This window comes from Sycon ciliatum, chromosome 12, assembly GCF_964019385.1.
Source record: "Sycon ciliatum chromosome 12, ocSycCili1.1, whole genome shotgun sequence".
NCBI lineage: Eukaryota > Metazoa > Porifera > Calcarea > Leucosolenida > Sycettidae > Sycon > Sycon ciliatum.
In genome coordinates this window covers 4,029,620-4,046,114 of record NC_088654.1, presented here as the reverse complement: position 1 = coordinate 4,046,114, position 16,495 = coordinate 4,029,620, and the positions used below count along the sequence as shown (strand labels likewise).

Below are 16,495 nucleotides of genomic sequence, written 5' to 3'. Positions count from 1 at the left end.
ACCCGCTACCTACATGTTAACTACTGGTGGTGATGGCGAAGCTGATGAGGACGACAACAGGCAGGCTGCTACCCAAGACAAGGAGGGTATTCCCCAAGACCAGCAGCGTTTGATTTTCGCCGGCACGCAGTTGGCAGACGGCCGAACCCTGAGTGACCACAATAACGTTCAGAAGGAGTCCACTCTTTATTTGGTACTTCGCCTCCGTGGTGGGATGCATATTGTCGTCAACACTCTTCCTGGCTAGACCATCACTCTTTACGTCACGCCAAGCGATGCTATCGACAACGTGAAGACCACGATTCAGGACGAGGAGGGAGGTTATTTGTCTGACGCCGAGCTAGCCGCTCTGAGTCACCGGCTCAACCAAGATGAAGATAAAACCTGGCTCGCCCTCCGCCATAGCTCCAGCCGCCGCCGTGGTTACTAACGCTGATTCCAGGTATGGCATTTTCTTTCCTGTCTTCCTTCAGTCTCCCTGTTCTCTTCAGTCTTCCTTTATGCGAGTGTGTGAATCCAGTTTAGTTTGGTAGGCGTCTGATCATGGTGAGCCACGGCTTACCCAGCTAACGTGGGACAATGTGTGTGACAACGCCCCTTATAGTTATAGTGTATTCAGTTCGGTTTTTGAACTGCAATGTTCCTGGCGGGTTGTGCCAGCGTGCAGCAAGAGTGCTGTGGTTTCAGGTCCTATTTGGAGGACAGTTCTTTCCCTTTTGACCCCGTGAGATCGTGTGAACCTGGTGTGCTTTTTACTTTTATTTTATGATTTGTTATCAGTTCATTTCTTCTGTCTACTCTAAACGTTATCATGTCCGATATAATTTGCCATCTTCCGGTTGACGCTGTGTTCGTAACTCTTCACTAATTTTTTGAAAACCACGAGGGCGTGATAATCTGTAGGAAGGGAGGGTGTAGTATCCCTGCCCGACCAATACGGAAGCAGTACGAAACTAATACGGAGCTTTGCCTGATGTACATTTAGTGTATCTCCGTATGTAATCGTACGGCGTCTGCTGCATAAAAGCGGCTGAGCATTTCTGTTTTGAGGAAGAGAAGATAAGATTAGATAGCAACGAAAGCTAACTCGAGGAAGATGAGATTTTGATAATAACGAGCTATTCAACCTCCAGGTGTGCACCGGAGAGAAAGTCAGTTATTTTGCCGCTTCTTCTTTCACTGATAATTATATCTCAGGTGTGTACCTGAAAGAAGTAGAATAAAAGTAATTCTTGTTGATTTCACCGCGCCTACCACTCGGCTACCCATTACAATGGTACAAGAGAGTACAGATTGGGAAAGGGGGGGGGGGGCTATTGGCGGAACATTTCATGTTTCTTACACTAGTGCGTTTCCGGATCGTTTCTCCCCTATAATAATAATAATAATAATACGAAGTCTGAAGAAAATGTTGAACGGCCTCTGCTGGGATGACGACTACACCATAGCTCAGTGGTTAGAGCATCGCTGGCTACAAGCGAGGGTCCCTGGTTCGAGTCCTGGTGGTGACAGTCAATTTTTTCTTCAGACTTTTCCCGTTTGTCTCTTTCCCTCAAACCAGTTGAAATAATAATAATAATAATAATAATGAGTACCAGCCCAATAGACAGAATAAGCCTGCTTTATCAGTATCATCAACAAAATGTTACTAGTACATACACAAATAGGAGATCCCCCAGATAGGCGTTAGCCTTTGGGTAATCCTGAAATAAAGATTATTATTATAAAAAACCTACAACAACAAAAACCACTCAATAACTGGCAAGGCCGCTAAGTTCCTGTCGAGTTTGGATCTGCCAGCAGCTGGACCAGCTTTACCCAATAAGCATACAATTAAACAAGCGTGCGCAGAGCGAAAATCCAAAACACTTTCCACTATGCCGCTGCATGGGAGATATTGGAGCCGCTTGGAGGAAATCGCCTAGATAAGGAGCTTACCTTCATGTGGTTGAAATCAAGGACACTGAAACCTTCAACTGAAGGCATGATTATGGCAGCACAAGACCAATCCCTCAAAACGAAAAATTACCAATACGCCATAATGAAGCCAATTGCTCGAACTGATGCCAATTGCAGGCTTTGCAAGGACAGCTTAGAAACAATTGACCACATTGTCAGTGCCTGCCCAGTTCTTTCTCGGACCAGTTTCATCGAACGTCATAACCGGATAGTAAAGTATGTGCACTTCGAAATGTGTAGAGCACGAGATCTACCTACTGGTGCTTCACGATTCGACCACCAGCTCAAGGCATTGGTCAAAAGTGATCCGGGTATCGGCTCTATTGGGAGTATTCGGTCCCAACTGACCTGAAACTATCAGCAAACAGGCCCGATCTGCTCCTTGTTGATGACAAGGAGCGCATCGCATACATTATAGACATCAGCGTCCCTGGTGAGAACAACATCAATAAGAAAATGGCTGAAAAGCGCTCGAAATATTATGACTTGAAGCGGGAGATTTCCAGAATTTGGTCCCTCACCCAGGTTGACGTGGTCCCTGTGGTTGTCGGTGCCCTGGGAGGCTTGGTGGGGGAGACTCTTCAATGCCTCCGGACTGTGCAGGGAGGAGACCTGGCTATTGTGCAACAGGAGGCTACATATTTATTTATTCAACATCTCCTGGCCCGTCCGAAGACTGCCAATAAACATGAGAGGTCAGGTGATAGCCAACCACGGCAAGCTAAAAGGGAAAAAAAAGAAAGATGCTGTCAGAGAGGGAAAGGAGATAGGGAGAGAAAAAGAAAGGGAGGCACATTAATAATACATGGGATCACTTCGGATGAGACAGTGTGGAAAGCTGGACTGTGAATTTCCTGATATCCTGGCATGTCTTAATGCTAGTAGACAGGTTAGACCAAAGGGAGTATGCTGAGAAGAAAGGGGATTTCAAAAACAGAGAGGAACTAGCGCGGGGCAGTGATAAGGCATCCAAGGTTCGGTTAAAATACTAAGAACTGTCCTTAACATGTAGATGCACATCTGCTGCGTTTTCATGTTCAATAGCCAAGAGACTTGAATAACGACTGATAAAGATATTTCCTTTGTAATCCCCATAACAACATCAACGTCCTTATCATCCGTACAATACCTGTCGTTGCAAATTCTTTATTATTGTTTTGATGTTGGAGTTTGGATAGAGTTTCTTTCCTTTCTTCCTCTTCCTTCCCCTATTTCTTGTCCCTTTTGGTTTTTGGCTTTTCATTTTTTCACTTTCTTTTTGCTGTCCCACCCATGGACATATTTCCCGGTGGGTCTGGCTTATCGCCTTCGAAAGAAGTGAATAAAGGAGGAATAAAATAACCCAGATACGCGTACAACATGCACAGCCGTGCTATACATGCTTCCGCTGCTGTTCTCTAGCTCTGTCCATTATGTATGTCAATATCCGGCAGTTGTGGCGACTCCTTCAGATAACCTGCCGCCATCCATTGCGATCCGCAGCAAACTGTCTCAGGTCTCAGGTCTCAGGTCTCCCTAGAGTCATTACAGACAGCATCTTGTCACAACTAGGCCTCGACCAAATATGCTTGCGCATATTTCCGCATATTTTGTGAAACAGTTCATATATGGCATATTGAGCGACAAAGGGAATAATGGAAAGAAGCCAGCATATAATTCAAATATTCTGAAGAAAATGAGGACAAATCATTCATATTATGGACAAAATGCGTTCAGATATGCCTTTTATGGATGAATTTGGAATGGTTGAGGCGTTTGCTACATTCCCCCATGGATGAACACTATCATTACGGTTGCTGGGGACACACCCCAGCCATACTATTCCGCATAATTATGTTTTGATAATAATAATAACTTTAATATTAGGATGACCCAAAGGCTGACCGCCTATCGTGGGGTCCGTCGTGATTTGCACCATGAGCATGATAGCCGTGAAGCCAATGAATATTCCAAGGTTGTAATTTTACTGAAATAATCTACACTTTCTGTTGAGCATATTTTGGCATATCTTTTTGCATATTTTGCTAAGCCTTTGGCATATTATGGACGTTTTCTCTGATATGCGACGAGCATAATATGCTCTTTTTTTAGCATATTTGGTCGAGGCCTAGTCACAACACAGTTGTCACAGCTCGAGGGTTCCTCCGGATCTTCTCACAGAAATAGGCAGGTGTCATTTTACCATCGGAATGGAAGAGAAACAGCGCAGGTGGGGTCTCTGCATGGACGTCGTTAGCTCTTTGGCGTGGATATTAATAATTATTACTGGTGCTCCATAAAATTTGGCAGATCTGGCTCGAAAAGCAGTGAAATTGACAGAACAATACAAAGCTAATGGCTGAGCATAGCTGCTCCTCTTCTGTATCCATTTGCCAAACATGGGTATCTTGACACATAATAATAATGATATATATATATATAATCTTTATTAGGATGACCCAGAGGCTTGTCGCCTATCAAGGGGTTCACCACATGAGATGTACATGCACCGCAAATGTACTTCTGAGAGCAAAAGTACCAAGTTCTGCGGGCGTTATTCGCCAAGGGTCAGACCGCGTCCAAGAAGGTATGGGATGGTATTTTTATTCACCAATCGAACAGGCATACCCCGGTATCTGCCTTCTTGCCGGGATGGCCAGAGCCAAACACGACTCCTACTAATTATTATTGATGAATATGCACAAGTTGTGTACGCCGCTCTGCCTGAATCAGGCATTGAGCACTCTTGCAGAACTAAAGCATATTGCCTCTGTGTATTGATGAATATGATAATGTGATGCAAAAGAAAAGAAAAAATGGTACTTTGTCAGCTATATATTCAGTAGTAAAAATATGGAGAGGGCAGTAAGGTATTGTGGTAACATAATAATTATAATGTTAACAGTAGAGTCGCGCGTCCAAGAACATTGTTTCCAAGGGGTTAGCCTAGAACGTTCTTATTTTTCAGCAATCTGGCTGCATCTTAGCTATAGCACGTTCTTAGAAACAATTCCTACTGGATTATAATAATGCATCCTCAAAGCTGCCAGAAAACCAACACCGCCGTTGGCTGTAGCGTTCTTAGTGTTTCAGGCTGGATGTTCTTGTAGTCCATCAGCCAGTGGTGCCAAAGTGAGTCCCCTGTTGCACTTACAAATCGAACACCTGGAACTGACATCAATCGACAGCAAAAGCATCACTGAATCCGAACTGCCTACTTTCCCTGGCGAAACTCTTGCACTCCTTTTGCAGTGCGCCTTGGAAGTTCGACAAATTTCTTCTTCTTCATCAGCCATTACGAGGTTTTCCATCCGTTTTATCAGGACATCCAATGCGTCTTCAGTGAAAAACGTGGAGTTTTGTCAACGTTTGGTGTGGTTTTCCGTGGCGATCGACCTAAAATCGCGAAATAAATCGCCGTCGATTTGAGCAGAGGTGAGTTGGCTTGGAGCACGTAAAGATTCAAAAAATATGTGTACATGCGCACCGGAAAGAAGATGAAGATGCTCACGATTTTCAAATAACTAATTCAAAAAACTACATGACTATTGTACTGCAATTGTTGTAGTTACTTGTTTGCAACTACAATGGTATCAAGTAGATAATCAAGCGAGGTACAGAGGGATTGATGGCTGATCAAAGCCCAAGGGACCAGCCCGAGGGCTTTGATCAGTCATCAAGCCCGACTGTACCTCGCTTGAATATGCTTCAGACGATCCCCAACAATTTTTTTGATTTTGAATTCAATCGCTTTATTCTTTGGGTGATCTCGAGTGTGGTAGATAGTACTTCGAAGTAGTACAACTGTAACTGTACTACTACCTGGTTGCAACATGTTCAAAGCAGCCTTGCCTTTATTTCGACTGTTTGCTGTCAGCATCCAGAGCCATGGCGTTTGCTAGTTGGTCGTAATGGAGAAGAGAACTGCAGGGCATTCACTCGATGTACAACATGCATTGCCGCAGATTCCTTACTTTTAGCTCTCCACTTTCCTTAATTTTCCAGGGATCAGGACCTTCCCGGGGCGATTCCATTCAGGGTGGAAGCGTAGATCACTTTTGCCAAACAGTAAAAACTACGCTTCAAACCTGCTTGACATGACTCGGGGTGCATACTTCGGAAACCCGAAGGTGGATGATGTTCAATACTAGCTCGTTGTAATCTTCCTGAAGGTATGTATTCGGATGCTCAATTAAATAGAACAGTGAAAGAGATTATGTTCTCGAGAGATACCCTTTCTTACAAAGAGATATGTAATGGAACAACACTCTACAAGTGGGCGAACAACAATTTTATTGTAATTTGAATCCAGGCACACGTGTAATACGGAAACTGCAATGGTTTACACTGCAAATCTTCTCGATTTGCAAGGTTTTTCCCGTAATTCACAAAAATCTGAAAGTTCATTCCTGAAACGCGCATGGCACTGATTGGAGATTGGGTTTAGGTCACAACAATGGCTGTCGATGAAATGCCAAAAATGGTCACTTTGTCGGCTTCCCCCTGCAGAGCGTGCAAGTCGTTTACTCTTTTTATTTGCGGATTCGGTGTACAGGGTACCTAAACTCCCCATTGAGGCCAAAATCAAGTATTCGATTTCTAAGTGCAACAGGGTGCTTGAATTTGACGACTTCTGAGTTCTTGGCTGATGGACTATTGGGCTCCACGCTCTTCGGCGCACGGCTCTTCTGTAGTTCTATTGCACGGAGCAGCCTCAGCATTAAATTTTGTCTTTCTCCGAAATGCACTCTGCTTCTCGGCGTGTACTTATTGTGTTTTAGGGCTTGGCGGATAATGCCGGCAGAAAAATTGGCAGAATTAAGTACATTTTCTGGTAATTTTATGCATGTTTGGTATGTGGATAAAGAAATGGAGCAGAACTCGAGGAATTGCCCGCCATAAGGTTTGTATGGTTCTGCCAATTTCGGTGCAAAAAAAGCAGAATCTGCCACCTTTTCGAGCATTATCCGCCAAGGCCTATTGTGGTTATGGTAAGTCACGTGCACACGATAAGTCTTGCATACAGAGGGTTCACTGTATTGAAGGCATGGCAGGGAGTTTGTAAAAGATTTTACTACTGTAAAGCGTGAAATTTTCGCGACGTTTTTAGTTCGCGTTTTTAGTTCTTGCTAAACCTTTGGAGAGAAGAGTGTGAGCAGGGCAAGGAGGCATACACCTGCACAACTACAGTGTACTGGGCACTTCGCTAATAACGACTGCGGATATAACGACGATTCGCGAATAACGACAGAATTTTCATGCCCAGAGCAAAGCCCCATCCAACTGTAATACATAATGAGACTTCGGGGATAACGACACTTCGCGAATAACGACACTTTTCTGATGCCCCGCCGAGTGTCGTCATAAGCGAAGTTGACTGTACACCACTTCAGCGGATGTTAGGGGAACAGAACATGCTATAGTGTAACACAAGAATGGCTGCAGAAGCAACAGCAGCAGCAACACCAGGTTTTTTTTAAACATTTTCATCATATTGTGAGAGCCGTGGGCCAATAGCCCCGGTGAGAAGGCAGTCTTGCCTGTTCATATGGTGAAGTAAAAAGAAACAACAACTAGGCAAGGAACTACTAGTATCACGAAAGAAAAGCAGGGGAAGAGAGGAAGCGAATAAACAAGAGTCGACTGGTAAGCACCAAGCACAGAGTGTGGAAAAATCAAGCCGACCAGCAGATGATTTCTGATTCCAGGCCACAAAGAAAGAAACAAAACTACACACGTGCACACACATGCGAGTACACACACACACACACACACACACACATACATGAGAAGGTGGAATACGCCCTTGCTAGTCTGGTGACGAAAATCACACGGGGTCGAATGAATCCAAGCAGTTAAATACTTGATAATGGACATGCGGCATCGAAGCTGCCACGATTGCCTGGGGGGACGGAGAATATTCTGCGGAACTGGATCAAACTTTGGTGGTCTCTAATTTAAAAAACTAGTGCAGGAAACACCAGTGAAGTTAGCATCGTTCTATAATAATTACTATGTTGAAGAAGAATGGGTCCATTTGTTTACTGAAAAAGCCGGTTGTCCTGATCTGGAGCAAGAATTGTGTCAGAAACGCAAACACAAAGACAGAGTAGCACAAAAGAAGTAAAAGACGTACTGAACTATACGGTAACAAAGCAACAGCACCCGTGCCAAGAGACAGGCTGGCGAGGGGAGGGCAAAAGGTTTAGGCAAGCATGGCAGCAACGACACTGAACACAACAGCAAGGGTGGAGAAGGTGACACCGCCGGCGGAAGCTGCAGTTGAGAGAAGGGGAAAACAGAGGAGACAGAGAGAAGAAAAGGTCAACAACACTGCCCGACACACAGCAGCTAGAAGGTTAGTGCGACACCATTGTCAGCAGCACGAAATCCTAAAAAACATTCAGCCCTATGATACATGTACGGTCATGAGTGATAGTGCAACTGTCCAAAACACAACATAGGCATACGTCATATTTACAGTACCAATTGAGGTATGTCATATTGACAGTACCAATTGAGGCTAGCTAGAAGACTGCAAGGAAAGTGCAGTCAAGAACATGCTTGGTAGTTGATTAGCCAAGTAAAGCTAATAGCCGTAAGCGACTAAGAACCTCGCGAATGGCATTGCCACCATCAGACTGTCCCAAAGTTAGTGTATTAAACTTATTCAATCTACATGGATTATATACACGACAGCCTCCACTGCATTCGGCACCCCCTGCATCATGGTTAATGACCGGCAAGTACCACAATACTTACAGAGCAGAGTCTGGGTGACTGGCTTGTTGATGGACCCTGCACACATACACACACACACAAACACACACACACACACACAAACAGCAATATTCAGTGAGACAACCACACATCTGTTACAGAATGTCACACACCTTCTTCTCTATTTCTCTATTTCTCTTTTTCTCTTTTTCAGATCCGAGGTGCATATTATAATTATTATTATTATATGAGGGACAAGCCAACCCATGTCAGCTTTGCAGACAGTACTTCTGATTGCTTTTGTTTCACAGGTGCAGAATCAATCCAATTCCACTGCAGTATCAGTAAGTACAGGGGACCCTGTCAGAACTAACAGTCTAGAATAACAGCATGGGCACCAGGAAAGAAGTTCAACAAGTGTCCTCCTGAAAACATGTGCTTGACATGCCACACCAACACGTTCTATGCAGTCCATTTACTTTTGCATACTCCAAATTGGCTCAGTCTAGACTGGGTGATGGTGATGTCATGCCAAACACAGATATGAATAAATTGCAATCAAATAGGTTACTGCCCAGAACTAAACGCCACCGAAGCCTCTTTCTCATGGCCCTCCCTTGAAAGAAGCGAGCCGCTTCATGGCACAATGTACAATGCGTTGGGTGCTTACAGTCATAGCTCTCGGCAGAGCAGGTACCGGAGCACTTGTTGCATGCGGTGGACGGTTCCACGACGTCGTCGTTGGTGGTGTCCTGGGACTTCATGTCGATGAAGATGCGAGCCATGGGCGTGGTGTCATCGCCAACGGCGTTGAAGACGTCAGTGCCGCTGGACTTCCTGATGCGACGGGTGACATTGAACGGCGACAGGGTGTCGTCGGGGGAAGAGTAGTTGCGACCGCCGTCAGCGCCGGCGTTCCACGGGGCAATGTCGTAGACGGCAGACTGGACCCAGACATCACCGGTGCAGAGTGGCACAGAGTCCACGCCGACGAACCAGCTAGGTGACGGGGCGATCATGCTCAGGGCGGTCATTTCTGGGTGGTACCTGATAGGGGAGAGGGAGAAGAAAACAGGCCATGTATAGCCAGTTACACAGAGGTTGAATGCTGGAGAGTAGCACGAACAAACCACAGTTTACAGTGTGTCCTTCATAACATCCCCCAACAATCATTCCATTCCATTTACAGTCCATTCAGAAAAAAATGAACTTCTAGCTTTTGGCCATAAATGGGTCAAACGTTGAGTTTTTTTAGAATTTTTTTCTGCAATCCCATATGGAATCCTCTTCCAATTATGTTTCTGAAGTTTTTTTGCCCAAAAAGCAAGCCATAGCAAGAATAGGATTTCGGCCAGGTTTTGCCCCAAAAGCACTGAATTGGGAAAAACCATCAAAATTCAGGCCGTTTGACCCCGCCTGCAACAGTGCATTCTGCGGTTCGAACCCCAGTTCAGGCACCCTTTTTGGACCCATTTTCAAATTTCAAAGTTCGCAGCACTGCACTGTGTACGATGAAATCACGAAAAATCGCCAAATACGGGAGCTCGCCAGAGCCAGGACCCATCTTTTTATGAATGGACTGTAGTACATAATTATTTTCTTCCTATGCATCAAGTCGCACACATCTAAGAACTGCTCAATCTGCTTTACAATTGTAGAGAAGACTTTAGTACAACAACAACAACAACAACAACACACGTACAGGGGTGATGTATACATGTTCACGTACAAGAAAGAGAGACAGAGACACAGAGAGAGAGAGACACAGAGAGAGAGAGAGAGAGACAGAGAGAGAGAGAGACAGAGAGAGAGAGACAGAGAGAGAGAGAGACAGAGAGAGAAACAGCGACAGAGAGACAGAGAGACAGAAACAGCGACAGAGAGACAGAAACAGCGACAGAGAGACAGAAACAGCGACAGAGAGACAGAAACAGCGACAGAGAGACAGAAACAGCGACAGAGAGACAGAGACACACAGAGAGACAGAGACACACAGAGAGACACACAGAGAGACAGAGACCTAAATTGTCATTTTGACTGCTAGTAATTGACGTACCTGTCGGCGGTGACTTCACCAGTGGCATTACCGGCAGCGGTAGAGACTGGGGGTGCGATGACGAAGCTTCTGACGCGGTCGGAGTACGCGGCTGTCTCGTTCTGCAATTCGGTTGGCTCACCTCTGGCGGTCAGCGAGGCTATGCCCTCTGAAGGCTGCACCTGGTTACGGAAGATGACGGCGCATCCTGAGTGAGTGGCGAACACACTGCGAGACCAGTGGGGGTTGACGGGGAGGAAGTAGTCGGATGCGGGCCAAAGGAACTCCAGTCGGACGGTGTAGGTGATGGTGCCTGTCGCAGTGCACTGACTACGGCAGCTGCAGGAGTTGCTACCTGTACACGACCAATAACGATACACACCACACCCACAGACAAAGGAAAGTCAGTCGTCGAATCGAGAACACTTCACATTTCGTCTCAGTATACAAAACATCGATCCTAACGTCTAATGTTTAAAGTATCGTGGCACAGCTTGAAGTACGTTCCTTCACAACAATACACCCACTATTATTCGTTTTTAAAGCTCTGCATACATTTCCTACTGAAAGGAACACATTGGGACAAGTACCGATGGCAAAGTAAATTCAAAATTCAAAATTCAAAATTCAACACAAACTCATCTCGAACAAATGTGGAAATGCGAGAGTAACAAAGGAGAATTGAAGCACGACCAGCTGCGAACATAATGTCTATTCTTGTCTATTCTTGTCTACGATAAAGGGACAACTTACCAGTGGTGATGTTGGCGACCTGCGCATTGGCCCCCGTGGCAATAGCCAGGGCTGCCAAGAAGACAGCAGCAAAGGACGACATCTTCATGATCTTCGCGACGAGCAAACAAGCTAAGAAGACAAAATCACTTGTGATGGCACTCTCGCTTTGTGACGCCTTGATATGGTGACTTCTTGGCGGCTTGCCTACTTTGATTGAAACGATTACCAACGGTTTTACCGTTGGACATAGTTCGTTACTTTTCACCGTACATTCCGGGCTTGTACAGCGCCCGTTTTCTTCTCTGGCGCCCGCATATGCATACATCAAGAGTACGTACTCGTGTATATGATTGTATCACCGAATTCTAAATACGGGTACGACTTCTCAAACAGGTAGCTGCATCCGCCACATGCACAAACTAAACGGCTGATCCGCGGACAAGCACGCAATTGCGGCGTAGAGGTCAGTCCCAGCGTGTTATCTGGTTATACCAAGCAGGGAGTAGTACAATACTGTATTGTACTACTCCCTGATACCAAGAGTACATAACGGGGTTATGTACTCTTGGTTATACGCGTGCTGCGGCGAGCGGCGACCAAGATGGAATCAGATCGGGAGTCGTCAAATACCGGTATTTGACGACTCCCTGATGGAAACCCTGGTGCCCTTTCGGGAACCCTTGACCAGTTTACTGTCCACGTCATCATTATGCTCATTATAGACTTGCATGCCAAAACCATGCCTGATGCCATGCCGCCCCCCCCCCCCCCCTGGCCCATGGCCTAGTGAAGTCGAAGGGTATTGGCACTATTTTTATTATTATCATTGCGTACCGTACATGGCTTATAGCATCAATGTTGCAACCCAGGAGGAAATCGGGTGGCCCACACGGCCCAGGCATGATACCAAGAATATAATTACCGTATTTTCCGGAGTATAGTGCGCACCTTTGTATAAAGCCTAGTTCACATTCGACGCAACGCCGACGGTACGGGACGTAAGGGCTCGTCGGGAGGGCTGGGGTGAGCTGTAAAATCCTGTACGATTCGTAGAGTCTACGACACGACATGCAGCAGTCGTTGCGACGTTCACCGTCGAACGGCGCGAGTCATAAGGCACGGTCCGTGACGGGGTGACTTTTGGACCTAATTTCTCGTTTTTCGGGACTTCTTTTCAATTATTTCTCCTTGAAAGAAGCGGAATCAAGTTCACAATACCAGTTTTTCGTGAAGACCAAAAAATTAGCCCTGAAAGTTGTGGCATTCAAATAATAGCACCAGGAAATGATAGAATAGTTCGTCTGTCACGCTTCTGAACTATCCATAAATACAATAAGTGACATGAGATCTTATGTTGCTACAATTCAACTCCAGTCGTGCTAGCCATTCTGTGAGTTATCATGGGAAGTGGAGTGTTCGAAATGCTACAAATATCCAAGTACGAATCGGGAGCAGTCGGCGCACGACGGCGTCTCCTGTTCACACTCGAATTGCAGCCGTTTTGTACGCTTGCGTCCCCGTCTACGCCCGTCTACGGTATGAAAAGTTGGATCGATCCAACTCTTCCCGTCGCTTCCCGATCTGTACGGTAGTACGGTTGCGTTCCCGTTCCTGGTGTTCACATAGGCTGTGTTTACATGAGAAATTTCAACCCGGGTCGAGTTCAGCCCGGGTTGAAAGTCTATACGACAGACAAAAGAGGTGAGCGTTTACATGAAGACAGTTGACCCGGGTCAAATACTGATATGCCGCCAAAAGTCCACTTCTACAGTCCTGTATGGTCACGTGAATCCGTTCGCGCGAAATTTGCATCTGCAGTGCTGTTCAAACCTGGCGCGAGATACGCACAGAAGTACGTTTGTACGATTTTCTTGACCCGGGTTGATTTCAACCCTCCCCTTGGGGGGAGGGTTGAAATCAACCCGGGGCGAAATTTCAACCCGGGTCAAGCGCAATGCGTCATGTAAACGCGCCATTCACTTTGTGCACATGGCGGGTTGAAATCTGACCCGGGTCGAACTCAACCCGGGTTGAAACGCTTCATGTAAACACAGCCTCAGGGAGGTTCTGCTTTACGTTTTGGGAACGCGACGCAAAGAATCACGCGAACTTTCTTCGCGTTCCCGTAACGTAAAGAAATGCTGTTCTGCTCTACGTTTCACCTAGAGAAGTCACGTGGAATGTGTACTGGGAATTTCCCCTTCCATATTTGGCAGTTTTCTGCATGCAGTTGATCGATACCCAGCAAATCCGTACGCATTTTCTCTGCGTGCGCCACAACGTAGAGAACCCCATCTCCGCGTAGAAATCTGGAGCCAAAACACGCGAAGCCGTAGACTCTAACCCAGACACCTGCTCTCTACGTGATTTCTCTACGTTTCACGTATAGCAGAACCTCCCTATTGGACGCCGTCAGACCGTCCCGTCGCTTCCCGTCGATCCTTACGTCGCGTCCCGTCGCGCCCCGTCGAATGTGAACTAGGCTTAACGCGCACCCCCAATCTTCATTGGGGGTGCGCACTTCAACCCTCCATTTGAAGTACAGTAAGTATCGTTTATAAAGTGACCGGATATAATGATATACCGGTTATAGTGATAGAACACGTCAAAATCAAAATCAAAATCAAATCAGAAAAAAATACAGCTAAAATATCACTATATACACTATTATCGGCTATACCGATATATCGCTTATTGTGATGGACTTCAGGAAGCAAACCATATCAAATGTACAGGAAAATATCGCATATAATGATCAAGAGTGATGATCACACATGTCCGTTTCTGGCTGTGCTACCCCTCGCAATGTGCTCCCTTTGTATGCTCTTGTCCGTTTCTGTATGCACATGTCCTTTTCTGGCTGCGGAGGCCCAATACAATGTAAGGGGATGGGAGGAGAGAAGGCCAGCGGAGAGTCAAATTCAGAAGAGGGAGGAGAGAATAGCTGAAGTACACGGTTACTGAGCGAATTCAAATAAACCAAACAAACAGCAAAACAAGTACACAGCTCACGAGAATAAAGAGGACTGGAGCACAGAATTGAACTGCTGATGTACACAGCTGACGAGCATAGTGCGCACCTGCGATTTAGGGCCTAAATTAGCACATCTAAAGTGCGCACTATACTCCGGAAAAAACGGTAATATGGCCCCCGCTAATTTGTAATCGTGATCAAATTAATGCTGTGCTGAGATCTGCACGATCGAAAAAGGACGGAAGCATGATTCTCGATTCCACAGGTGTAAGCAGATGGCTTCGCATCGTCGCGTCCTGTGATGGGATTGAAAGTTCTGTTCCAGTGGCAAACAATGCCAGGCCCCGTCCTCAGGCAGTGGAACTATTTTATGACCTGTAATGAGAGAGGCCCTATAGTAGGCTATACTTACATGTAGGTACATGTACGATCGGATGGGACTCGACTTAGGCCTCGGCCTTTGGGGAATCCATAAAATACAAGACAATAATCGGACGCCGCATAGTAGCCATAATAATTATAGTCAGTAGTGTAGCAGAACGTGCAGCCAGTGTGATCCTCCAGCATTACACTGGTGAAATGGGGGCTGCTTTCCGAGGGGATATGGGATGAGTACTTGAATCACTTGAAAAAGCATGCATTGAAACAAAGTGCCCTACATTCGTGTCTATAAAGTAAATAGAGAGGTTAAGTTACACGTTTTTTGCCCTTTTTCAAAACGCGGTGCAAAAAAAATAATTTTTAGAGGTTAAGTTACACGTGCGACGTGACGTGAAATTTTGCCTGGCAGGATTCGAGTTTAGTTCGCACAAATATCAAATCTTCCAACAAACTCGATAAAATTCCGGAAACTCACACAAATTCGGTCGGAATAACCAAGCGAAACTTCCAAAAACTCACGTCATGAACTTACGTGCGGGACAGTCAACTCACGTAAAACACGTCAAATTTTACATGAGTTTTTTCACTTTTTGACGTAAAAGTTCACGGACGTAAGACTTTTACGTGAAACTTAACCTCTCTAATAAAGTAAATTATCGTGTCCGTTCCCGAGGGGAACTCACGACGGCCGCTAACACCCGATAAACCCGGGGTTTATCGTGTCTATAATTACCGTATAAAGAAAAGGACTTCGTGTGCTGGTGGACCTGTACGGGGTCAACAGTCCAACAGCTACAGGCCAGGGACGTGTGACTCGAGACGATTGGCCTTTCCTGTTGTTTACTTCAAATACAATGTGCCGTACCGTACTTCTCAAAGCGCAACTTAATTTCCCGTGTGTACGCTGGTTAGGGACCGGCGGATTCTGCTCGAAAACGTGGCAGATTCTGCTCGAAAAGCAGTAGTAGTAGTAGTAGTAGTAAGGATGTTTAGCAATGCGAAAGTTCGAAAGAAAATTCGAGTCTGGGAATGAGTACAGAAACAAAGGTCGAAACTTCGAAAACTTGGACGCGAAGTTGCAGTGATTTGCGAAAGTAACTTTCTCTTTTCTCGGTACGCATTTCACTACATGGAGTAGTAATTTTACAGCCCCCTGCTTGAGACTGAGCTGCATATACGGTACGGTACTATAAGATTCGAAAAGCTTCGAGAAAAAGTCGTTTCGCATTGCTAAACCTCACAAGTTTTCTTTTTCGAAATAGATTTTCGCGAAATATCGCCACCACCAAAAGTTCGAATTTTCGCATTGCTAAACGTCCCTAGTATTTATTATTTTACTAGGGCAATCCCCACAGACTGTGAGTCTTTTTACAGGGTAACGTGTAGGTAAGTGCGTGAAATAGAGCTGAATTAAGAAAGCCGTAAGTGCGTGAAATAGAGCAAAGAAAAAAGAAAACGATGGCTGCATACTGTGCCATTATGTGTTGCAAAAGAGGCTGCGAAGAGTACTGTTGAACATTGCAAAGGAGGCTGCCTGGCGGCATGCTGCTGGAAGCGAATTCCACCTGTCAGCAGCCAGGTAAGGCAAAGCATAGAAACCGTACCGTGACGAAGCATTAGGCAGGGCTAAAGCCAGGGCGGACTGTCCCCTGGTCAAGGCATTGGTATGGTTGCTATTTGATCTAAGTACAAAAAGCTCGGCAAGTAGAGGG

General features: G+C 45.6%; 1 protein-coding gene across 1 annotated transcript; it reads right to left on the bottom strand.

Moving 5' to 3' along the window:
- Positions 1 to 7,461: 7,461 nt before the first annotated feature.
- On the bottom strand, positions 7,462 to 11,628 carry LOC135828211 (spondin-2-like). The gene is made up of 5 exons (XM_065340666.1): positions 11,447 to 11,628; positions 10,715 to 11,048; positions 9,329 to 9,705; positions 8,701 to 8,736; positions 7,462 to 8,214 (listed from the first exon to the last, which is right to left on the bottom strand). Exons 1-5 carry the CDS (start codon positions 11,532 to 11,534, stop codon positions 8,144 to 8,146), a joined length of 906 nt encoding a protein of 301 aa, XP_065196738.1. The 5' UTR covers positions 11,535 to 11,628; the 3' UTR covers positions 7,462 to 8,143.
- Between the last annotated feature and the right edge of the window lie 4,867 nt (positions 11,629 to 16,495).